At 41.5% G+C, this 24,829-nt stretch overlaps 1 protein-coding gene across 1 annotated transcript in view; it reads right to left on the bottom strand.

Moving 5' to 3' along the window:
* tmco1 (transmembrane and coiled-coil domains 1) overlaps positions 1-24,829 on the bottom strand; it is a 26,475-nt gene continuing 1,646 nt past the window's right edge. The window contains exons 2-7 of the mRNA XM_067990685.1: positions 19,702-19,779; positions 17,333-17,392; positions 13,255-13,301; positions 12,763-12,830; positions 1,967-2,111; positions 1-585 (exon numbers count right to left, since the gene is read on the bottom strand). Of these exons, the coding sequence (XP_067846786.1) occupies positions 487-585; positions 1,967-2,111; positions 12,763-12,830; positions 13,255-13,301; positions 17,333-17,392; positions 19,702-19,779 (497 nt within the window). The 3' untranslated portion in view covers positions 1-486. The remainder of the gene's footprint in view (positions 586-1,966; positions 2,112-12,762; positions 12,831-13,254; positions 13,302-17,332; positions 17,393-19,701; positions 19,780-24,829) is intronic.

Here is a 24,829-nt window from a genome sequence, read left to right on the forward strand (position 1 = left end):
TTGTAAGCTTAAAGCTTTTATTCTTTCCAGATATCAGCTGCATTACACAATTTAATCATCCATTTCACGGGCCAACACTTCAAAGAACATTGCTCCAGACCAAACATGGTTTTGCTGAAGTTGTACATTTAACCAAATCCAATTTAACCATAAGAAATAACACTTGTAGTTCAAAACTTGTTTTAATATTTCACTGTCTTCAGCATATTGCCATTTTCTGAACAACAATTCAAACAAACCACCCTCAAGCAGCAACTGGTTTACCTGACTTCTGATTTTGTTTCCCAAAAATGGCAGTTTTATATCACGTAAATATTTCAACAATTTTACACACCATCCTTTCTATATCTTGCCATCCAAGAAGCATTTCACTTATTGCTAGGTACAAAAGAAGTTCAAACTGCCTCTTTAGCTGTGAAAAGTACAAATTATACCACCACATTTAGCAGACAGATATTTGGTGTTCAATACTACACTGCAGTTGTATCATGAGAATTTGCTTGCTTGAGGTGGAGGTCCCAGGAATCCTCCAGCCTGCTTGGTAGCTGCACGGGAAGGAGCCAGACCCAGTAGTTTCTGAATATTCTATGAGAAGCAGAAAGAAAAGGAACAAGCCAAGAATATTGCTTGAAAGTAAGTCCAGTTAAAAAGGTCAAACAAATTTGAGCAGTGACATCAGGAACATCTTTTCATCAGAAACAGACAACATAAACTTAATATAAATGCACAGAAAAAGATTAAAACACTTGAGTAAGATTGCAGCACTGTTGACTTTAACACATTCCGTTGGATGTAGATTTTTTTTTAAATTGTTTACATTCTGTACTTAAGGGCTGTAACAAAAGTTTCTACTAACTAAAAGTCTGTAAATTAACTGGTATTAAGTTAAGAACATTAATGTATTTTGGTAAAGAAAAAAATTGCTAAATTCAGTGTGAGCTGCAACACAAGGAAAATCTTTTTCTTAATATAATCATTGAGAAAGGCTGATTTGAGCTAATGAATATCAAAAAGTGGAAAACTTTGGCATCCAAGAAAAAGTGCGAAGTAAAGATTTCTGCATCAAGGAACACCAATCACAACTCCACCCACACAAAATAGTTTCCTAAACACACAAAATACAAAGGAACTCTTGGCAGGATTTATGCGTCTTCCTTCCCTTCCAAGGTGGTGAGGAAAGAGCACTCCTGTGACCTCAAGATTTAAAAAAAGTAAAAATACAACTCAACAAACCAAGTCATTCGTACAACCAAGCACACACAAACCAATTTCACTCAATAAAATTAATATAAAGCAAACTTTAAAAAAGCCTCTTTCACTCTAGAGTGTTGTTAATTATTTTCAGTTTGAAATTGAAAATACAGAAAATTCACTAAGGTATAAAGTCCAGCACCAGCTACTCGAGTGAAACTGTTGAAGTATGAGAGATAGAGGTGAATCAGGGAGATATATCATGAAGTGACATTTAACTTCTAAACCCATTTTAAGTTTGTTTAAAACAGACATTCTAAACTCACAGACACATTTTACTAGTTAACTTGCAATATGCCCACCATTTATGCAAAACCGTGCATGTAACAGTTTGCACAGGAGTGTACCGAGCACTAGCGTGACAAAATTTAATTTGTGTTGATTTGAAATGAATGAAGTTGGACAACCTAAGCACTTCAATCCATATCACAATGTATGCTACTACTTCCTTTTCATTTAGATTTTTATAAGCAGAAGTTAATTATTGTCAGCAAGGGTTCTCAAACTTTGAGTCAGCTAAAGAAATATTGGCCTTTGCCCCATATAAAGTTGTACGTTTAGAGATTAATAGTAGGTTTGGTTTTATTTTCATGCCACATCTGTGCTGGCAGTCTGGTGCTGTGTATAAATATTCTGTTTAACATCCACATCTCTTTCCACTCCACTCCTGTATACAACAATGTATTCAATTTATTAAGTGGAGAGGTATGCTTACCTGTCGAATAGACATTGTACATAAAATGTACAAGAAAATGAAAGAACAGTCAGTGTAATCTTCTCCAAGAAGGTTGCGATGGGATAGTCCCTGGATGTACGACAAAGGGACAAATGGGAGCTTTGCTACCACTCGGCCATCAAATCTGGAAGGAGAAAATAACTGCAAATTACACAAGACAATAAATAGTGCAATATAATTCATGGTTGGAATGTGAAAGTTACCACACATGGAGTGAACAGGAAATCAGAAGATCCTATTGTACTGTGTCAGTTTAATTGTCCGTTTTTGAAAAGCACCTCATAGCAGGATATTTATTTTTACGTACATAACTCTAAAAGCAAAACAATGGAAAAGAAGCGAATAATGAGGGCCTTGTTTAATTAAGGGAGTTCAGATAACCTCTTAGACCAAGAGACCAAAGCAAGTGGTTTGTGAGCTTTTAAACCCAGAGATGAACATTGTTTCCTTATTATTCATTCTCTATCATCTACATTATTATGGTCTTAATTAAATGAAAACAAGTGAAATTACATCAAAAACAAAGTGGCTAGAGAATAAAAACACATGATTAAGAAGATACAAGGGAATTATTTTGCTGCTCGAGAGCAGAATACTAAGTGAATAAAAGATTTTATAAAAACATTAAGACATCGAAAAACAAAGAAACCTAGTATACCAGTGGTACTGAACAAAAATCTGAGAACGGAGGTGGATGAGCAAAACAAATTCCCGTATCTTCTCCACCAAAGTTTTTTTTCCAAAAAGTATTTTTAAAAAATGTTTGAAAGTTGTACTATTTGAATGGTGGTAGCATTTCAACCACTGATGTGTGGGAAAAAATTATGCTCTAGCTCTTAAACAGCGCCATTGAACACACTGCAACAATGTTCAAAGAATAGTCATTGAATATGTTATAAAATCAAACTGGGAACAGGCAATAAAATAAAATTCAAAGACTGGCAGTCATAATTAACAATTCCTCAGTCACTTGTCCTGAAGCACTTACTACTGAGAATCTGTGTAACACTGCAGCTTTTCACCACAAGTGAGTGGCCATTGCTTCCCTATGTAATGTCATTTAGAGATAATAATCCATAGGAATGCTCTGTGAGTGAAATCATTAAAAAGTCACAGAGCTTTACCTGACAAAGACAAATAATTCATCTATTGATCTCCAAAAAAATCTAGAGATAGAGATAGTGATAGTCTTAGAGAACATTACATAGTAAAGCAATGTTGCAAAGTTAACATCATACGGCTCAGAATAAAAGAGGATTAGCTTTGAACCAGCTCCCCCCTGATGGCTGTTGGTAAAGGTACTGCTTGTCGTGGAACTGAGCTGTACAGACCAGGACAATCCCATTTCTTAATCCCAGTTTATATCGAGTTAATTGATCTCAGTTGAAACTTAACGCCTCTGGGCTCAGAGAATGGAGGGGAAAAAAAAATTCGGGGTTTCTAGTGATGGCTATCCAGTGATCACTACTGGAAATTGCATGTGTCTGGTTGAGCAAGGACAGCAAGCCCAGCTGTGATGACTCCCATGATAAAATAATCAACACTAATGAAACCGTACTCCAGCAAGAATCAGCACTCTCAAGAGATGAGTGATGATACTAACCAAGTTTTTCGGTTGTGAAGTGCTTTGTGACTTCCTAAAGACATGAAAAACACTCCATAAATTTCAGATTCTTTCTTTACTTATACTATTGCCAACTGCTCTTATTCCCTGCCCATTATAAAAATCAGAATACAGGAGTGGTGGAAGGAGGATGGTGCAGAAACGGTGGGAAGGGAAGAGTGAAGGTCACTGGTGTGCAGCACATCAAATTGCCCTCTGCTGTACAGCAGAGACTAACTTTGAAAACAGCAGGGAATGGCGTTTTGAATTAAGGAAGAGATAACACTATGCCTATGAAGATGGATTCTGAATACCTTACATTAAGATAGGATAAGTATCTAGGATTGTAAAAGCTTCTATAGGAATGTAAAAAGGAAAAGACTGGTGAAAGTAAATGTGGGTCCCTTACAGACGGAGACGGAGAATTTATAATGGGAAATAAGGAAATGGCAGAGAAATTAAACAACTACTTTGGGGGTGATTTTAAACTCCAAGAATGGGTGGGCTGGGGGCGGGTGGGAGTTGAAAATAGTTGTTTTTTTGGGTGGCAACCGCAACATTTTCGGATTTTGCATTCCCAGTGGGAAGCCTATACTTTTACGCGCCGACGTTAAACCCGGAAATAAAGCCGGGTTGCGGTTGCGGCCCAAAAAACAACTATTTTCAACTCCCACCCGCCCCCAACCCACCCGTTCTTGGGGTTTAAAATCACCTCCTTTGTGTCCGTCTTCACAGAAGACGACACAAAAACCTCCCAGAAATACTAGAGAACCAAGGGTCTGGCGAGAATGAGGAACTGAAAGAAATTATTAGTAAAAAAAATAGTACTAGAGAAATTAATGGGACTGAAAGTCAATAAATCCCAAGGACCTGATGATCTACATTGCAGGGATTTGAAAGAGGTGGCTATAGAGTTAGAGGATGCTTGGTTGTCATCTTCCAAAATTCTATAGATTCTGGAACGGTTCCTGCAGATTGGAGGGTAGCAAATGTAACCCCACTATTTAAGAAAGGAGGGAGAGAGAAATCAGGGAACTACAGACCTGTTGGCCTAACATCAGTAGTGGGGAAAATGCTAGAATCTATTATAAAGGATGTGATAACAGGACACTTAGAAAATAATAATAGGATTTGGCAGAGTCAACATGGATTTATGAAAGGGAAACCATGTTTGACAAACCTATTGAGTTCTTCAAGGATGTAACTAGTAGAATAGATAAGGGGGAACCCAGTGGATGTGGTGTATTTGGATTTTCAGAAGGCTTTCGATAAGGTCCCACACAGGAGGTTGGTGAACAAAGTTAGAGCACATCAAATTGGGGGTAATATACTTGCATGGATTGAGAATTGGTTAACAGACAGAAATCAGAATAGGAATAAACAGTTCTTTTTCAGGTTGGCAGACTGTGACTATTGGGGTATCGCAGGGATCGGTGCTTGGGCCCCAGCTATTCACAATTTATATCAATGATTTGGATGAGGGGACCAAATGTAATATTTCCAAGTTTGCTGATGACACAAAACCAGGTGGGAATGTGAGTTGTGAGGAGGATGCAAAGAGGCTTCAAGGGGATATAGATAGGCTAAGTGAGTGGGCAAGACCATGGCAGATGGAATATAATGTGGAAAAATTTGAAGTTATCCACTTGGGGAGGAAAAACAGAAATGCAGAGTATTTTTTAAACGGTGAGAGATTGGAAAATGTTGATGTTCAAAGGGACCTCGGTGTCCTTGTACATGAGTCACTGAAAGCTAACAGCAGGTGCAGCAAGCAATTAGGAAGGCAAATGGTATTTGTTGGCCTTTATTACAAGAGGATGTGAGTACAGGAGTAAAGATGTCTTACTGCAATTATATAGGGCCTTGGTGAGACCGCACCTGGAGTAGCGTGTACAATTTTGGTCTCCTTACCCAAGGATAGAGGGAGTGCAATGAAGGTTCACCAGACTGATTCCTGGGATGGCGAGACTGACGTATGAGGAGAGATTGAGTAGACTAGGCCTGTATTCTCTAGAGTTTAGAAGAATGAGAGGTGATCTCATTGAAACATACAAAATTCGTACAGGGCTCGACAGGGTAGATGCAAGGAGGATGTTTCCCCTGGCTGGGGAGTCTAGAACCAGGGGGCACAGTCTCAGAATAAAGGGTAGGCCATTTAGGACTGAGATGAAGAGAAATTTCTTCACTCAGAAGGTGGTGAATCTTTGGAATTCTCTACCCGAGAGCTGTGGAGGCTCAGTCATTGAGTACATTCAAAACAGAGATTGATGGGTTTCTAGATATTAAAGGCATCAAGGGATATGGGGATAATGCAGGAAAATGGTATTGAGGTAGAAGATCAGCCATGATCTTGTTGAATGACAGAGCAGGCTCAAGGGGGCGGATGGCCTAGTCCTGCTCCTATTTCTTATGTTCTTAAACACCCAATAGATTCGATGGGAATCCAGTCTCAAACTTTCAACACTTTCTAAATATTTAATCTCAAATATATTGGAACCAAATCTTCTGTGGGCTTTAAATATATCATGGGCTCTTTCTTCTACATACATAGGCACATTGCTGCTTTGCAAGTATTTCCCACATGGCTTTCCTACTCAATTATTTTCTTGAAAATATAAGATTTTATCCTTGTGCTATATGGGCTCAAACTGTTTATGATTAGACATCACAACTACTTTAAAAATGCTTAAAAAGGAAGTTTTCAATCACATCCAACAGGATGTTAGTGGATCATTTGTATGGACAGGCATACGTAACAATAGCAGACTAGCTTATTTGCATTAACCTGCTATTATTAAAGACTATGGGGACTGACAGAATTTTTTTTTAAAATCTACCGTTTTCCACTTCTGGCTTACTAAAAACGCTGCAGTTAAAGTAGACCAGAAGTATTCAAGCCCCGTCTTTTGTGAACCACTTAAGTGTACACTGTGGAGCCTCACAACCACACAATTTGCACATATCTCTAGTTACAGATACCAATAAATCTTGATGTTCTGATTTAGGATTTATATACCAGTGAGGCAACAGCACTCAGAGCTGCCCTTTTCAAACCTCCAGACCAACAAAATTCAACCAGGATATGGCAGCAAGAAATGAAGATAAGCACCAATTGAATGGAGTTGATTGAGCTTCCCAAGGCACAAAGAGCACGTTTTGCCAACAATTCAAAAGCGTGGACACCCCTGCGGCACAGGAATGAGTTTCAATGGGCCAAATGTCCTTTTCTTCTAATGGACTCGAGATAAGATTAATGGAGTTGGTACTACAGCACCTTCGTGTCTCAACATACTTTACCACCACGAGATACCATGGTGTGCATCCTCAATTTGATCTCTGACCTAGCAGAAGATGAGAAAGAGAGAATATCTAAGGGAGAGTCACTGTGGGCCAATCTTGCACACCTCCTCATAGCTAGCTCAAGAGCCACAATGCCATGCATTTTGGAACAGGTAATCTGCTCAGTCTCCACAGAAGGATGGTTCATTGTGCAGGAGGACCTAAACACAGAGAAGAATTTTTTTTTAAAAATCTGCATGTGTCAATTTGAAACTTAAGCTGCTTTTATATTAATCGGATACCACCAGCTTCCACTGTGCAGGTCTCATGCAGCTAGCGGCAACTGAAAATTTACCTAACAGATTTGCGAAGGCCGGCAGCTGACAATACTTTTTTTTAAAACTGGGTCTTCACAACTACCAGTGGTCTTTGGTGCTCTGGTAAAAGTGCTGATCCATATTGAGTGTTCATGATCTCATAAAACATTGGCTGCAGAAGAAATCAGTGGGTGTTTTATGTGGCATGAATCCACTTGTTGCTAATGTCATATCACCAGTATTTCATGCATGAACTGTAGCCAAACAGTCTCATCTGGTCTACCTGTGCACAGAATGTTAGGATTAGGTTTGCAGCCGGTATGCATTGCATATGTTTTAAAGAGGACATGGATTTAAGATAATTGGCAAAAGAACCAGGGAGGAGATGAGGAGAAATATTTTTTTATGCAGCAAGTTGTTATGATCTAAAATGCACTGCCTGAAAGGATGGTGGAAGTCAATTCAGTAGTAACTTTCAAAAGGGACTTGAAAAGAAAAAAATTCAGGGCTATGGGGAAAGGGCAGGGGAGTGGAACTAATTGGATAGCTCTTTCAAAGAGCTGGCACAGGCACGATAAGTCAAATGGCCTCCTTCTGTGCTGTATGATTCTAAATGTGGAAAAGAAGAGCACGTAACTCACTGTACCATGTTCCCACATTCTTTGATCATGAAAAGTAAGCTAATATCAATTGGAATTAACACCACTGTGTGTTCTAGGTTTAGGTCACTAGATTCGATTGAACTCAAAAGGCGCACAACAATTACCAAACAATCCCCCTCAAAGGCTGCTTGTTCAATAGAGAGCCATGTTTGGTGGCACAGTAAGTAGTGTAGATGGGAGCATAAAATTACAAAGAGACATTGATAGATTAACGGAGTGGGCAAAACTGTGGCACATGGATTTCAATGCAGGTAAGTGTGAGGTCATCCATTTTTAAATGGTGAAAAGCTAGGAACAGTGGAGGTCCAAAGAGGTTTAGGGGTCCATGTGCACAAATCACTAAAATATAGTAGTCAGGTACAAAAAATAATCAAAAAGGCTAATGGAATGTTAGCCTTTATAACTGGAGGGCTAGAAAATAAAGGGAATTTTTGCTACAGCTATACAAAGCCCTGGTTAGACCACATCTGGAGTACTGTGTACAGTTCTGGGCATTGCACCTTAGAAAGGATATATTGGCCTTGGAAGGAGTGCAGCGCAGATTCACCAGAATGTTATCAGGGCTCCAAGGGTTAAATTATGAGGAGAGATTTCATAAACTAGTCCCTGGAATATAAAAGGTTACGGGCTGATTTGATTGAGGTTTTAGGATTTTAAAAGGAACTGATAGGGTAGATAGCGAGAAACTTTTTCCACTGGCGGGGGAGTCTAGGACAAGGAGACATAATCTTAAAATCAGAGCCAGGCCATTCAAGAGAGAAGTTAGGAAACACTTCTTCGCACAAAGGGTGGTGGAAGTGTGGAACTCCCACCCACAAAAAAAAACAGTAGATGGTATCTCAATTAATAACTTTAAATCAGAGATTGATAGATTTTTGCTAGCCAAGGGTATTAAAGGATATGGAGCCAAAGTGGGCGGATGGAGTTAGGATACAGATCAACCATGATCTCATTTAATGGTGGAACAGGCTCAAGTGTAATCCCACTATTCAAGAAAGGAGGGAGAGAAAAAAACAGGGAACTACAGGCTAATTAGCCTGACATCAGTCGTTGGGAAAATGCTGGAATCCATTATTAAGGAAGTGGTAATAGGGCACTTAGAAAATCATTATATGATTAGGCAAAGTGAACACGGTTTTAGTTTTTTTTTTAAATGTATTCGTTCATGGAATGTGGGCATTGCTGGCGAGGCCAGCATTTATTGCCCATCCCTAATTGCCCTTGAGAAGGTGGTGAGCCGCCTTCTTGAACCGCTGCAGTCCGTGTGGTGAATGTTCTCCTACAGTGGTGTTAGGAAGGGAGTTCCAGGATTTTGACCCAGCGACGATGAAGGAACGGCGATGTATTTCCAAGTCGGGATGGTGTGTGACTTGGAGGGGAACGTGCAGGTGGTGCTGTTGCCATGTGCCTGCTGCCCTTGTCCTTGTCCTTTTAGGTGGTAGAGGTCGTGGGTTTGGGAGGTGCTGTCGAAGAAGCCTTGGCGAGTTGCTGCAGTGCATCCTGTGGATGGTACACACTGCAGCCACAGTGCGCCGGTGGTGAAGGGAGTGAATGTTTAGGGTATGGATGGGGTGCCAATCAAGCGGGCTGCTTTGTCCTGGATGGTGTCGAGCTTCTTGAGTGTTGTTGGAGCTGCACTCATCCAGGCAAGTGGAGAGTATTCCACTTATGCCTTGTGGACGGTGGAAAGGCTTTGGGGAGTCAGGAGGTGAGCCACTTGCAGCAGAATACCCAGCCTCTGACCTGCTGTTGTAGCCACAGTATTTATGTGGCTGGTCCAGTTAAATTTCTGGTCAATGGTGACGCCCAGGATGTTGATGGTGGGGGATTTGGCGATGGTATTGCCGTTGAATGTCAAGGGGAGGTGGTTAGACTCTCTCTTGTTGGAGATGGTCATTGCCTGGCACTTGTCTGGCGCGAATGCTACTTGCCACTTATCAGCCCAAGCCTGGATGTTGTCCAGGTCTTGCTGCATGCGGGCACGGACTGCTTCATTATCTGAGGGGTTGCGAATGGAACTGAATACTGTGCAATCATCAGCGAACATCCCCATTTCTGACCTTAGGATGGAGGGAAGGTCACTGATGAAGCAGCTGACGAGGTTGGGCCTCGGACACTGCCCTGAGGAACTCCTGCAGCAATGTCCTAGGGCTGAGACGATTGGCCTCCAACAACCACTGCCATCTTCCTTTGTGCTAGGTATGACTCCAGCCACTGGAGAGTTTTCCCCGATTCCCATTGACTTCAATTTTACTACGGCTCCTTGGTGCCACACTCGGTCAAATGCTGCCTTGATGTCAAGGGCAGTCACTCTCACCTCACCTCTGGAATTCAGCTCTTTTGTCCATGTTTACAGGGCTTTGGAGAGAACTCACCTGGAGTACTGCGTTTTGGTCTCCTTATCTAAGGAAGAATATACTTGCCTTAGGAGGTGGTGCAACAAAGGTTCACTAGATTAATTCCTGGGTTGAGATGGTTGTCCTATGACGAGAGGTTGAGTAGAACGGGCCTATACTGTCGGGAGTTTAGATGAATTAGAGGTGATCTCATTGAAACATAAGATTCTGAGAGGGCTTGACGAGGTAGAGGCTGAGAGGTTGTTTCCCCTGGCTGGAGAGTCTAGAATTAGAGGGCATAGTCACAGGGAAAGGGGTGAGCCAATTAAGACTGAGTTGAGGAGGCATTTCTTCACTCAGAGGGTTGTGAATCTTTGGAATTCTCTTCCCCAAAGGGCTGTGGATGCTGAGTCATTGAGTATATTCAGGGCTGAGATAGATAAATTTTTGGACTCTAAGGGAATCAAAGGATATGGGGATCGGGCAGGAAAACGGAGTTGAGGTTGAAGATCAGACACGATCTGATTGAATGGCGGAGCAGGTTCAAGGGGCTGTATGGCCTACTCCTGCTCCTATTTCTATTTCTTGTGTTCTTATGTTCAAGGGGCTGAATGGCCTACTCCTGCTCCTATTTCTTGTGTTCTTATGTTCAAGGGGCTGAATGGCCTACTCCTGCTCCTATTTCTTGTGTTCTTATGTTCAAGGGGCTGAATGGCCTACTCCTGCTCCTATTTCTTGTGTTCTTATGTTCAAGGGGCTGAATGGCCTACTCCTGCTCCTATTTCTTGTGTTCTTATGTTCAAGGGGCTGAATGGCCTACTCCTGCTCCTATTTCTTGTGTTCTTATGTTCAAGGGGCTGAAAGGCCTACTCATGCTCCTATTTCTTGTGTTCTTATGTTCAAGGAGCTGAATGGCCTACTCCTAGTCTGGCATGTTCAAGGTGTCAGAGGATTTGACCGGATGTTTTGATACAATTTTCTCACCAACTAATTTCCACTTCTATAACCAGTATTTCTTGAGTCATTTCCCAATTGCAAAATACTTGCTTTGCAACAGAAATCACACAGCTGCTCCGTATATAGATCAATAAAAGTTACGGTTCAAAGACACCTGGCGCAACAGATATTTTCCATAACACTGTTGACACAAGGGTTCTGCAGCACCTGTGTGATCAAATGCAACAACCATTTCATATGGATCAGAACTTTATTCCCCAAATTTCCCCAATTCATTTATTGCAGAATTAAATCATACAAGAGGTCATATAAAATTTTATAGAGATCTATTGATAAATGCAAGTATCTAACTAGTAGTTTCATCAGCAGCTCCATGCCCCAAATATTAGTACAACCAACCCCAGGTTTGCCAGTCACCAGATCTTAAGATGTACATTTTGTGGGTTGGGGAAACAAAGAGCAGAGAATGAAAGTAACATCTGCCATATGCATTAATTAGCATAGTATAGTGGCCAGGATATTTGACTGATTGGCATAGAAGGGATTTTTGGTATTAAGCTACAATATGTTTGATACAAAGTCAAATCCAGGATTCTAAGGATTAATTCCCAAGCATATTTTTTCTTATTTCTTGAAAGAGAAAAAAGGCTGGAGCCACCAGGATACAAGGTATGCGAACATACGAAAAAAGGGCAGGAAAAGACCAGCTGGTTCATCAAGCCTGACATGGTGTAACCTACGTACACCATCAAACCCAAACCTCCCTCCTTCCATTTATACAATCTCCTGTGAGATGCAATGCAAACGACTAGCTGCAAACATGTCGCTGAGATGTGACTAAACAGCAGAGACTGAGCTGTTTCTATACATCAATTATACTGTATTTATATTACTGAACCACTTCAAGTAGCTGTTTGGAAGTCATTTGAAAAATTACCATTGCAGTGTTTGAAAGTTACATATTTGCAACTTCTATTCTGATTGCTTGACCTGGCCATGTGGCTGGGGACGGTCCATGCAGACCTGTAGTTGGGAAACTGCATCACTGGGCTTTACCAGCAGGCTGAACATTCAGGAAAAAGAAAATGGCAGCAGACGTTGGCTACTCTGAAGGTACCATGGAACCTCTTGTTACCTCCAGAGATAGCAGTACTGTCTCATACAGCTAATAGCGCGGAAGTCAGCAGCAACAACATAACAAAAAAGGCAAAAGTACCATTAATCTATTTAATTCAAGTTTTTTAATGGAGGAATGAGTTAATTGGACTAAATGGCCTCCCTTATCTGCAAACACCTTTGTAAATATCATATCTTATACTCTCATCCAATTTATAGAATTAATGCTAAAAGTATATGATTGATATCTTGCTGCACAGACTACAGAAGTCAACTTTGCAAAGAAAGTATTAATACTGATAAAAGATTAAAATGAAAATTGAGTTCTATTGTAACGTTCTGCAATACCTAGGCTGCAGTTATGGAAAATACTCAGTCACTTATTTGGGTTGCCTCCCAAGAATCCAAGTTTCAGTATTCATACACAGATTTGAAGAAAAATCCTGTACATAATTACAAATGATAAAAACTCATGAAAGCAGGATATTGAATTAGGTGTACTCACATGGAATTAAACATGCCCATCAAAGCAGTGAAGCAGAATCCAATAGCAAACATAGACTTCATTCGCACCTACACAAGGAGTATGAAAATTATTAGCAAACAAATAATTTCTAAGGAACAACTATATATTGCTCATATTTGGAGATAGGTTCCATGTTGGACAGAGAATGGAGTACAAGAGTGAATGGGAACTTTTCTAGACACACTATGCCTGAAATAGTAATATGCTTTTATACGGAGGATGCTGCATTTTAAAATATTTAAACTGCAATTTTACTACTGTCTGAAGAATAACGCCAGAAAATACAACTCCGCTGACTTTCATTTCCCTCAATGACTCATACTATATTTGTAAATATTTGTAATGTGGAAGTAACCAAGTAAAATGTACAACTATCGGAGTTCCGCTGAATGATTTTTCCCTAACGGAAACTGTAGCATTTTTGTTGAATCAGGATTCTCAAAACGTACCGTGAAAACAAGTTTTGCTTACCATCGAGAGGTCCCGATTATTATTTTTCAGTTTTTCCTCTTGTCTCTCTGAAAATAATGTTCATAAAGTCAAGTTTACCCCTTATAATGGTGCAAATGTTTTTTTTGCCCCTCCCCAAATTCAATCACTCTGTATCCTGGTTTCTAATACTCACCTTCACAAATCCACATCTGCAAGGAGGGAAGCCAAATTGGCTGTGGAGATTTCAAAAATAGTGCTATTCCACAGCAAAACACTGCACACATATACAAATATACAACTGGGCAAGATATGGTGTCAGTTTTCAATGTTTAAGACATCCATTTGAGAAGAAACTAACCATGCAACACGCAAATGTTATCAAAAACACTACTTGCTACAATGTGATAGGAGTCAAGTGATATGCTGCATGTTGAGTACAAGTTACTGAAAGAGGGCATCTACCAAAAGGGTCATTAGTGCAGCAGTAACTTACAAGCATATATTTATTACAGCCTTATCAGCAGTATGTTAAAATTGTACGCCCCAATTAGTAGGGACAGCAAAATTGGTAACATTAAAAATTTTTAAATAAATGCAACCCTTAATGGCTGATGCAATTCTGTGCTCTCTAAGTCAGTTGTTTTTCAAGATTACAGGCTAGACAGCTAATCACTGGAAAATATCCTATTATAATAACAATAATTATAAGTCAACAGTGAGCTATCTGTATTTTATATGACAGTTGTTAAATAACTACAGTTAAAATGAAATCCATCTTCTCTTTCTCAATTTCAAAGTGGAGGTGTGGAGACAAATTGAACAAGGGAACAAGTCAGGTTGTTTAATCTGCAAATTAGTCAGCTTTGACTTCAGTATTTTACTTGCTCAAAACATCAACAGCTCCTGGATAAACAGACTGTTTGCAAACACATGCTTGTAAATCATTCTAGGTTCTGTAATGATCATTTGCATCATCCACATACAACTTTGGACCTTGCAGGTCTATAAAAGACTTTCATCCAAGAGTCGCGTCACTTACCAAGAACTTGTTATTTTAACCCCTTGCAGGTAGATTCCATTTTGTTGTAAATATTATACTTGTAGTACCTTTAAATGTCTTACTTCTTCAATGTATTATTCTATTTGGAAAGGTGTATTAATTTTAGCCTATAAATACTGGTCTGACAGTATGAGGTTCATTGCCTTTGGAAAGGCAGGAGGATGTGAAGAGTAGTCACAGGGTCTCTGGTTGCCGACATTACAATAAAAGAGTAGCTGTTAATCCTGGGCACACTTTGTTCCAGCATGGCAGGTATACATGTGCAGGTTTCGGTTCATGAGAGATTTCGCCTGTATATGGAAACTGCCTTTTTGCTGGGAACACAAGGCAGAAGTGTAGGGATAAAGCCCAAACAGTTCATCTTCCCTTCCTTTTCTGCTTGGCACCCACATGAATTTAAAAAGGTCAATCCCCCATTTGACTTGAAATTGGCTCTCAAAAAAAGAGAGACTCTGGAACCAACCTAGTCAATGAATACTGCAGTTCAACCCGGTTGTGTCATCGAAGCCACCAGGTCAAACTGTGAGACTATTCTCCACGCAGCCTCAAGATCCTATACGATAACTTGTCAGCAGCTGAGTTCCACTAAAATAAGTCACATTCTTCCTCTCCCCAATTTTTTTTTTAAAAACTTAATTGGTCTAGTACAACAGAATCAATTATGAGCAGTGCACAGAGAAAAACAAAATATTCCCTAGTTTGTTGTGATGTAGGGTATGATTAACAAACCATGGGTGGCATTAACATAAGAATTGATAGAAGAGCCTGGAATAGCACATCATAAATTTAGCAGTGAAAATGCACAACATTTGGTATATTGCAAAACATGAATAAGCACTTTCAAATAAGATCACGAACAAAGCCTTTTTCTGGCCTCTGCCTATATATTTAGTCACAGGAAACTATAGCAGAAGACATTTGTCTTAAACGAGAGACTGGGAGGAAAAGGGAAAAGTACTAGGGTTGAAGCTTTTTAAAAACACAATTTTTCTTCAAACATTGTATCTGACTCCAAGCTGTGCCCCTTGTGATCAAGTAGTCCAAGTCATATTATGGGTAGCCCAGGGTAACAATCATCCTATTTAGCAGTAATACTACACACTGGATCTTAAGTAGGAATCCCAATAGGTCGCAGAAAATACCACACTCAAATACAACTTGCATTTACATAGCACCTTTAATGCAGAAAAACATCTCAGGGGGCTTTACAAAGCTAAAGGAGGAGATATTAGGATGGGTGACCAAAAGCTTGATCAAAGAGGTGGGTTTTAAGGAGGGTCTTAAAGGAGGAGAGGGAGATGCAGAAATGGAGGAGTTTCAGGAGATAATTCCAGAGCATGATGCCTAGACTGCTGAAGGTATGGCTGTCAATGGTGGGGTGAAGGTGGATGGCGGGGAAGAGAATGCACAAGAAGTTAGAGTCAGCAAAACAGCAAAGGCAGCTGAATGGATGGTCTTAATCTTAGTGACAGAGAAGTCCATGAGCTCCTCACACAGCATATTGAAGGTGAGGGGTTTAAGGATATGGTTGCTAGTGCAGAAAAGCAGCCAGGGGTTATCTTTGCTCTCTGGGATGATTCTGAAGTAGTGGGCGGTTTTGGCAGAGGAGAGTGAGGCCCGATAGTGCTTGCTGTGGTGCAGCCAGATCTGGTGATAGACAGTTAAACCAGATGTGCACCAGGTATGCTCAAATCTGCATCGCTTTGACTTGAGGGAACAAAGATGGAGGACATGCCAAGGGCACTGACTGAGATGGGAAAAAATAAAGGTTTTACTGGGGATTGGTACAGCCTAAAAGTACCAATCAAACTTATTTACAGTTAAGCAATTTACTGAAACAGAGATATTAAGCAAATACTATACAGCACAATACTTGCACAAGCAATCCAGAAACAGTCCATATTCTGCTAATTTACCCTTTTATCAAGCTTCTGACTTTCTTTCGGCAAGATAAGCAGTCAAGCAAAATACTCTTCCAATTAAGCATTACATTAAATCTACAGCACAGAAACACACTATACAAGAGCCTCCTCCCACTCTTATTAATTCCCACCTTGCCCCCATATCACTCTATTCCATTCTCTTTCATGTATGCATTAAGCCGTCCCTTAAATACATCAATGCTATCTCCTGATAGTTGCATCTTCTCAATTCTGGTAACATTGTTTATCTTGTAAATCTTGCGGCACTTTCTCCAATGCTTCATTATCTTTTTTTCCCCCCAATTATTTCTTCAATTCCCACACAATGCTTTGATAATAACTCCCTTCTACTGAATTGCAGTCAAGACTCTCAGGGACTCTGCCTACTGCAGAACTTTTGTTTTCATTTCATATTTTCCTTTGTTCTTCTTTGGAGGTATTGTCTTTAGCAGCCAGCTTCAATGAGATTGTAGACCACTCACAACTGACAAGACAGTGGAGCAATGAGTTGAAACATTAATCCCAGAAAATCAAACAATAAGCTACACTTTGAGCAACAGGTCCATACTTCAAAAGCAACTCCATTTGGGAAACTGCTATGATGCTAGTTCTGCATAATACAAAAATTAGCATTTTAAAACTCACTGCTCCGATCACCTTGGATCAAAGAAAGTCTTTATCTCAACTAATTCTTCAGAAAACAAAACTGCCCATTCTCACACACACTAAAGCCATAGCCACCATTTTGGGATGTAGTAAAGCATTAATTTTGACCGAGTCCTTTACAAAGCACAAAACTGTGACAGTGCCAAATTTCTGCATTGTTACAGGAGGAAGAAGGAAAGAATGGGGGAGGTGAAGGAGGCCAAATCTGGCAGATAAAAGCCAGACCAAAATGAGCAAGGCTCAAGTATTTGTTACTCCCCCCATTTCAAACTGCAATGCTCATGTGACGCTACAACTTGAATATCTGTCTTATAAACAGCTAAATGGTAAGTTTGTTGAGATATTAAAACCCAGCTGATGAGTGGTCTGCTCCTTCTTGGTTTCATGTGAAAGGCACTACTTGCACATATTACAGAAAAATGCTCTTGAAGCGAATAATTACACCATGATATACTCTGCTGATCATTACCTATTTTTTTCTTTTGTTGCCTCCCTGCAGATTCTGTAATGGCCTCTTTCTTTTTTTCTACTGTTGGAAAAGAGAACAGTGAGAAATCATAATTAGTCAAAGATGAATCAAATGGCCACTAAATTATTTAGCCATCCATCCCTGTTAAGATCAGACCTTCCCTCTGTCACAATGTTAGGAGTGAAGTTGTTCACTAACTATACCTCTGTGTTCAGTTCCATTCATAACTCCTCTGATAATGAAGCAGTCCATGTCAGCCTACAGCAGGATAATATCCAGGCTGGTTTGGCAAGTGGCAGGTAATATTCACATCACGTAAGTGCCAGGGCATTATAATCTCAAACAGAAAGCCTAGCTATCTCCGCATGACTTTCAACAGCACCGCCATCATCAACACCCTCACCAACATCTTGGGGGTCACCACTGACCAGAAACTGAACTAGACCCACCATATCAACAGTGTGCCTACAAGAGCAGGGCAGAGACTGAAAACTCTGACGAGTGGCTAACCTCCTCACTCCTCAAAGCCTCTCCATCACCTACAAGGCTCAAGTCATAGCCTGGATGGGTGCAGCTGCAACACCAATCAAGAATTTCAACACCATCCAGGATACAGCAGTTAGCTTGATCAGTGCCCCTGCCAGTGGATACAATATCCATCCCCTCCATCACCAGCGCACTGTGGTTGCAGTATGTATAATCTGCAGAATGCATTGCAGCGACTCACCAAGGTTACTTCAACAACACCTCCTGACCCTGTGACCATTACCAAAAACATGGACTGGAGCAGCAATGTTGTGGGAACACCGTTAACTCCAAGTTCCTCTCCAAGTCACAAGCCTTCCTGACTTAGAAATAGATCACCGCTCCTTCATCGTGGCTGGATCAACATCCTGGAATTCCCTACCTAACACCACTGTGGGAGCTTAATCAGCATAAGGACTGCATCAGTTCAAGAAGACCCACCACCACCATCTCAGAGCAACTGGGGATGAACCATGAATGCGGGCTTGCCAGCATTGTCCACATCCCAAGAATATTTTTTTAAATAACTCATTGGCTGAGGTAAGAGTAGTGATGCCTCCTCCACTTGACAATTTTACAGATTCAAGTAGCTAACGAGTGCTAGATGTTCAGCCAGAAGTAACTGGGGTAATCGGGAAATTGCGCCCAAAATGCGCTCGAAATTGCGCTGGTTAGGTTGCAGTTCAAGTTTCCGATAAAATTCATTTGCATAATCACAAACGTAAATCTTCCAATGAATCAGGGCAATTGGACAATAGAAAATAATCCTTTCTTTTTTTCCCCATTAAAAAGTATTCCTTGATGTATTAAAGAGAAGTACATAGACCTGGTGCAATTTTATTAATACCGCTGAAAATGGGTTTATCACCAAAATTAAGCATTTTTAATAAGAATGTCCACTCCTCCACTTGTGAGCAACCGGATTTAAAATCACTGAAAATTACTTTAAAAAATACGGAACAATTTATTACTTTCTTTGGTGTACACTAGGCAGTTTCTTAGAAAATTAAAACATTTTTGATATGAAAAAACTTTTAAAACATACCTACTAGTGCCTGTGCGCCTAAGAAATTGAGCGCAATTTGAAGAGCCTTCCCTAATCGGCACAATTGGCAGAATCTCACAATGTCGACCTGGGGGCGGGGCCGGTTTTGTGGGTGGGGCCTGATTGGGGCAAATTGACTCTTAAACCAGTGTAAAAGATCGCAGGAAACATGAACGCAAGTCGTTTTGGACGGAACTCACTTACTTTTAAAATTCCCAGATCTTTTGCGCTGGTTCAGCTGACTGCGCTGGAATCTGGGCGCAAAACTAGCGGAAACTCTACCCCCCCTATGAATTGCAGAACTATTCACTGCACAGAAACATAAGTTACTTTTGCCACTTGAGTTTCACACAGCAGGCCATAAGCAGTGCTGCTACCAGTAAAATGTCAGAAATATGACAAACCTGTGACAAGAGTGGAGGAAGGGGACTGGGAAGGAGTAGTCACATTTCATCTTACAGAAGATAAACACTGGTTACATAAATGCAAGTGTAGGATTTACTTGCTCATATCAGCAATTCCATAAGCATTGGGTTCAAAATCCTCAACCATGCTATCATGGGTGGTACAGAGCAGTGATTATCCACAAAGAGTTTCAGCAGAAAAAGTCCAAGAGCAAGTTGTATATGCCGTGAGGCACAGGAACAGATGAATACATAATTTAAGAAACTTAACAAAAAAAATGTTTAGAACAAAAATTTATAGGAAAATAGATCTTGCGGACAATATTTACAAATGTTTCAATCCTATCCAGATGATTTCTAGACCACCTTAATGCATTTCCCAGTTTAGTACTTACACTTCTTACTCTGTTTTTCTACTTCTGCCTTTAGTCGTTTGTATTTGTCAGTTCTGTACACCAGTACCCATGTGATACCTGAAGATACAAAATATTAAGTTTAATTTTTCCTTCTTTACATAGTCCTTCCAAGACAATTTAAAACACAAAAACGTCCAAGTATTATTAAATTGGAGGGGCAAGAATACATAACTAATTTAGTTGTCTGAGATAATATGTAAAATCATAGAACTTTGCAATACTGGAAGAGGCTATTTGGTCAAATTTGGTTCTCTGAAAGAGCTGTCTCAAGACTAAGAGAATAGCTCTTTTAGAGTTCCAACTCAGGAACAATGGGCTGATTGCCCCCCTTTCGCTATATCCTTCTAAATTCTACCTCTGTAATAGAAAACTCCTAGAATATACAACCCATGTTGTACAGCCTCTCCTTTGTGACAGAATATCCCCAGCTGCCCCACAAACTCAGAAACCTCTGAACTCCAGCACCAGTAGTCAAAAACATTTCCTGCACATGTGCTCATCTAGATACATGAAGCATCTAGGACCTCCCACATCACACAGGTATCCCACATCATTGGCTTTGGCTATCTTCCCCCTCCCATATTCAATGGAACTATTTTCTCTTAAAAGTTTAAATTTAAGCACAACAATTTAGCGATTTAACCACTCATTTAATTTCAAGCCAACTGCACTTCATAGATGAATTCCCATTACGGTTAAACTCCACACTCTATTGGTCTCTCGCTGCTCAAGATTAATCTCTAACCAATGTATACTCATATCTTACATAATAGTCCAACTGCCATTGGAAAAAAGTCAGTCAGAGAAATCCACCCCACTTGTATAATCACTTAACTCAATTTCAGCTCAAATAAGCCACATGCTTTCTTTTTTAAAAGTCATGTTTGAAATAGTAGATCCACATTGTAGCACTTCAAAAGATGGCAATTTATGTCCGTTTCTTTCGCAATTGAGGGACAAAAAGATTGATTCAGTAATACTAATTTTAAGTTTTATATCCTGGATATTCAGCTCTAATGCTATTCTTACTGAAAAATAAATAATGGCCCCTCTGTCATCTTTACAGAAACCATATCAGGGTTAACAGGGTCTTAATCTTTCACCAAAGTCTCCACACTTTCCAAAGTACACCAGTCTACAGTCATATAAACTCTGTTGTGCATCACATTTGCACAGGTATGAATAACAAAAAAAAATCACTAACATTACTCTGGAAACTGAACCAACAAGCAACTGGTTAGTCACTAGTTTGAGTGCATTTCAAAATCCACAATGGTGATACAGCTCTCGGGACCCTTGCTGATTTCCTCACCACAGTTATCAAGCCAGCAGCAACCGGTTGTCAATGTAATTCTGCACCAGGGGATTTTTTTAAAATTTATTCGTTCATGGGATGTGGGCGTCGCTGGCGAGGCCGGCATTTATTGCCCATCCCTAATTGCCCTTGAGAAGGTGGTGGTGAGCCGCCTTCGCAGTCCGTGTGGTGACGGTTCTCCCACAGTGCTGTTAGGAAGGGAGTTCCAGGATTTTGACCCAGCGACGATGAAGGAACGGCAATATATTTCCAAGTCGGGATGGTGTGTGACTTGGAGGGGAACATGCAGGTGGTGTTGTTCCCATGTGCCTGCTGCTCTTGTCCTTCTAGGTGGTAGAGGTCGCGGGTTTGGGAGGTGCTGTCAAAGAAGCCTTGGCGAGTTGCTGCAGTGCATCCTGTGGATGGTACACACTGCAGCCACTGTGCGCCGGTGGTGAAGGGAGTGAATGTTTAGGGTGGTGGACGGGGTGCCAATCAAGCGGGCTGCTTTATCTTGGATGGTGTCGAACTTCTTGAGTGTTGTTGGAGCTGCACTCATCCAAGCAAGTGGAGAGTATTCCATCACACTCCTGACTTGTGCCTTGTAGATGGTGAAAAGGCTTTGGGGAGTCAGGAGGTGAGTCACTCACCGCAGAATACCCAGCCTCTGACCTGCTCTCGTAGCCACAGTATTTATATGGCTGGTCCAGTTAAGTTTCTGGTCAATGGTGACCCCCAGGATGTTGATGGTGGGGGATTCGGCGATGGAAATGCCGTTGAATGTCAAGGGGAGGTGGTTAGACTCTCTCTTGTTGGAGATGGTCATTGCCTGGCACTTATCTGGCGCGAATGTTACTTGCCACTTATCAGCCCAAGCCTGGATGTTGTCCAGGTCTAGCTGCATGCGGGCTCGGACTGCTTCATTATTTGAGGGGTTTCGACTGGAACTGAACACTGTGCAATCATCAGCGAACATCCCCATTTCTGACCTTATGATGGAGGGAAGGTTATTGATGAAGCAGCTGAAGATGGTTCACCCTAGGACACTGCCCTGAGGAACTCCTGCAGCAATGTCCTGGGGCTGAGATGATTGGCCTCCAACAACCACTACCATCTTCCTTTGTGCTAGGTATGACTCCAGCCCCTGGAGAGTTTTCCCCCTGATTCCCATTGACTTCAATTTTACTAGGGCTCCTTGGTGCCACACTCAGTCAAATGCTGCCTTGATGTCAAGGGCAGTCACTCTCACCTCACCTCTGGAATTCAGCTCTTTTGTCCATGTTTGGACCAAGGCTGTAATGAGGTCTGGAGCCGAGTGGTCCTGGCGGAACCCAAACTGAGCATCGGTGAGCAGGTTATTGGTGAGTAAGTGCCGCTTGATAGCACTGTCGATGTCACCTTCCATCACTTTGCTGATGATTGAGAGTAGACTGATGGGGCGATAATTGGCCGGATTGGATTTGTCCTGCTTTTTGTGGACAGGACATACCTGGGCAATTTTCCACATTGTCGGGTGGATGCCAGTGTTGTAGCTGTACTGGAACAGCTTGGCTAGAGGCGCAGCTAGTTCTGGAGCACAAGTCTTCAGCACTACAGCTGGGATGTTGTCGGGGCCCATAGCCTTTGCTGTATCCAGTGCACTCAGCCATTTCTTTATATCACGTGGAGTGAATCGAATTGGCTGAAGACTGGCTTCTGTGATGGTGGGGATATCGGGAGGAGGCCGAGATGGATCATCCCCTCGGCACTTCTGGCTGAAGATGGTTGCAAACGCTTCAGCCTCGTCTTTTGCACTCACGTGCTGGACTCCGCCATCATTGAGGATAGGGATGTTTGCAGAGCCTCCTCCTCCCGTTAGTTGTTTAATTGTCCACCACCATTCACGACTGGATGTGGCAGGACTGCAGAGCTTTGATCTGATCCATTGGTTGTGGAATCGGTTAGCTCTGTCTATAGCATGCTGCTTCCGCTGTTTAGCATGCATGTAGTCCTGAGTTGTAGCTTCACCAGGTTGGCATCTCATTTTTAGGTACGCCTGGTGCTGCTCCTGGCATGCTCTTCTACATTCCTCATTGAACCAGGGTTGATCCCCTGGCTTGTTGGTAATGGTAGAGTGAGGAATATGCCGGGCCAGGAGGTTACAGATTGTGCTGGAATACAATTCTGCTGCTGCTGATGGCCCACAGTGCCTCATGGATGCCCAGTTTTGAGCTGCGAGATCTGTTCTGAATCTATCCCATTTAGCACGGTGGTAGTGCCACACAACACGTTGGATGGTGTCCTCAGTGCGAAGACGGGACTTCGTCTCCATGAGGACTATGCGGTGGTCACTCCTACCAATACTGTCATGGACAGATGCATTTGCGGCAGGTAGATTGGTGAGGACGAGGTCAAGTAAGTTTTTCCCTCGTGTTGGTTCGCTCACCACCTGCCGCAGGCCCAGTCTGGCAGCTATGTCCTTCAGGACTCGGCCAGCTCGGTCAGTAGTGGTGCTACCGAGCCACTCTTGGTGATGGACATTGAAGTCCCCCACCCAGAGTATATTTTGTGGCCTTGCTACCCTCAGTGCTTCCTCCAAGTGGTGTTCAACGTGGAGGAGGACTGATTCATCAGCTGAGGGAGGACGGTAGGTGGTAATCAGCAGGAGGTTTCCTTGCCCATGTTTGACCTGATGCCATGAGATTTCATGGGGTCCAGAGTCAATGTTAAGGACTCCCAGGGCCACTCCCTCCTGACTGTATATCACTGTACCACCACCTCTGGTGGGTCTGTCCTGCCGGTGGGACAAGACATACCCCGGGATGGTGATGGAAGGGTCTGGGACGTTGGCTAAAAGGTATGATTCTGTGAATATGGCTGTGTCAGGCTGTTGCTTGACTAGTCTGTGGGACAGCTCTCCCAATTTTGGCACAAGTCCCCAGATGTTAGTGAGGAGGACTTTGCAGGGTCGACTGGGCTTGGTTTGCCGTTGTCGTGTCCGGTGCCTAGTGGTCCGATGCCGGGTGATCCGTCCGGTTTTATTCTTGTTATGACTTTTCTTAGCGAGATTTTACAACTGAGTGGCTTGCTAGGCCATTTCAGAGGGCAATTAAGAATCAACCACATTGCTGTGGGTCTGGAGTCACATATAGGCCAGACCGGGTAAGGACGGCAGGTTTCCTTCCGGCAGTGTAAGTACCCAGAAGTTCTGCAAAGTGTAACGTTATGAGTTGGGAGAACTGTCTAACTATGATTTGTCATGGAAACAAATCTATCTCAACATTAGAGAAAAATACCTCAATCTAGAACATAGGTTTACAAACTGGGGTTCGTGGACAATAGCCTATGAAGGAATCTCCAGGAGTTTTGACATCTTCAAATTTCTGTCTGTCAGTCATCAGATTTTGTGCTTGTCAACTTATTAGTACATTCTTTTGCTGTACACAAACATTTTCTGCAATTACAGCAGTATTTTCCTTTGGTAAGTCACTATTTTCAGAGTTCCCCAGAAAAGTTTATAAACTTGTGATCTAAAAGAAACCATTGAGTTTGAGTATGTTAGAAAAAGGGTTGAAGTTTTGGCAAAACAGATATTGATACCTCATACAGGCAACAATTGAAGGTAGAAAGCTAGGCTAGATGGAAGGTCTTTAGACTGATATTTAACTACCACCAGTCATGTTTTAAACATATTTGAGAAGGTTTTTAAAAAAAATTGAAATGTGGTGGAAGCATTTCACGCTAAAATGTTGCCAACCTGTTTCCATCTCAAAACAGTTTTGGGAATAAATTATGTTTTTTCAGTCCAAAATGGATTGTGCACTTTAGCTTTTC

Source organism: Heptranchias perlo, chromosome 9, assembly GCF_035084215.1.
Source record: "Heptranchias perlo isolate sHepPer1 chromosome 9, sHepPer1.hap1, whole genome shotgun sequence".
In the NCBI taxonomy this organism is placed as follows: Eukaryota; Metazoa; Chordata; class Chondrichthyes; order Hexanchiformes; family Hexanchidae; genus Heptranchias; species Heptranchias perlo.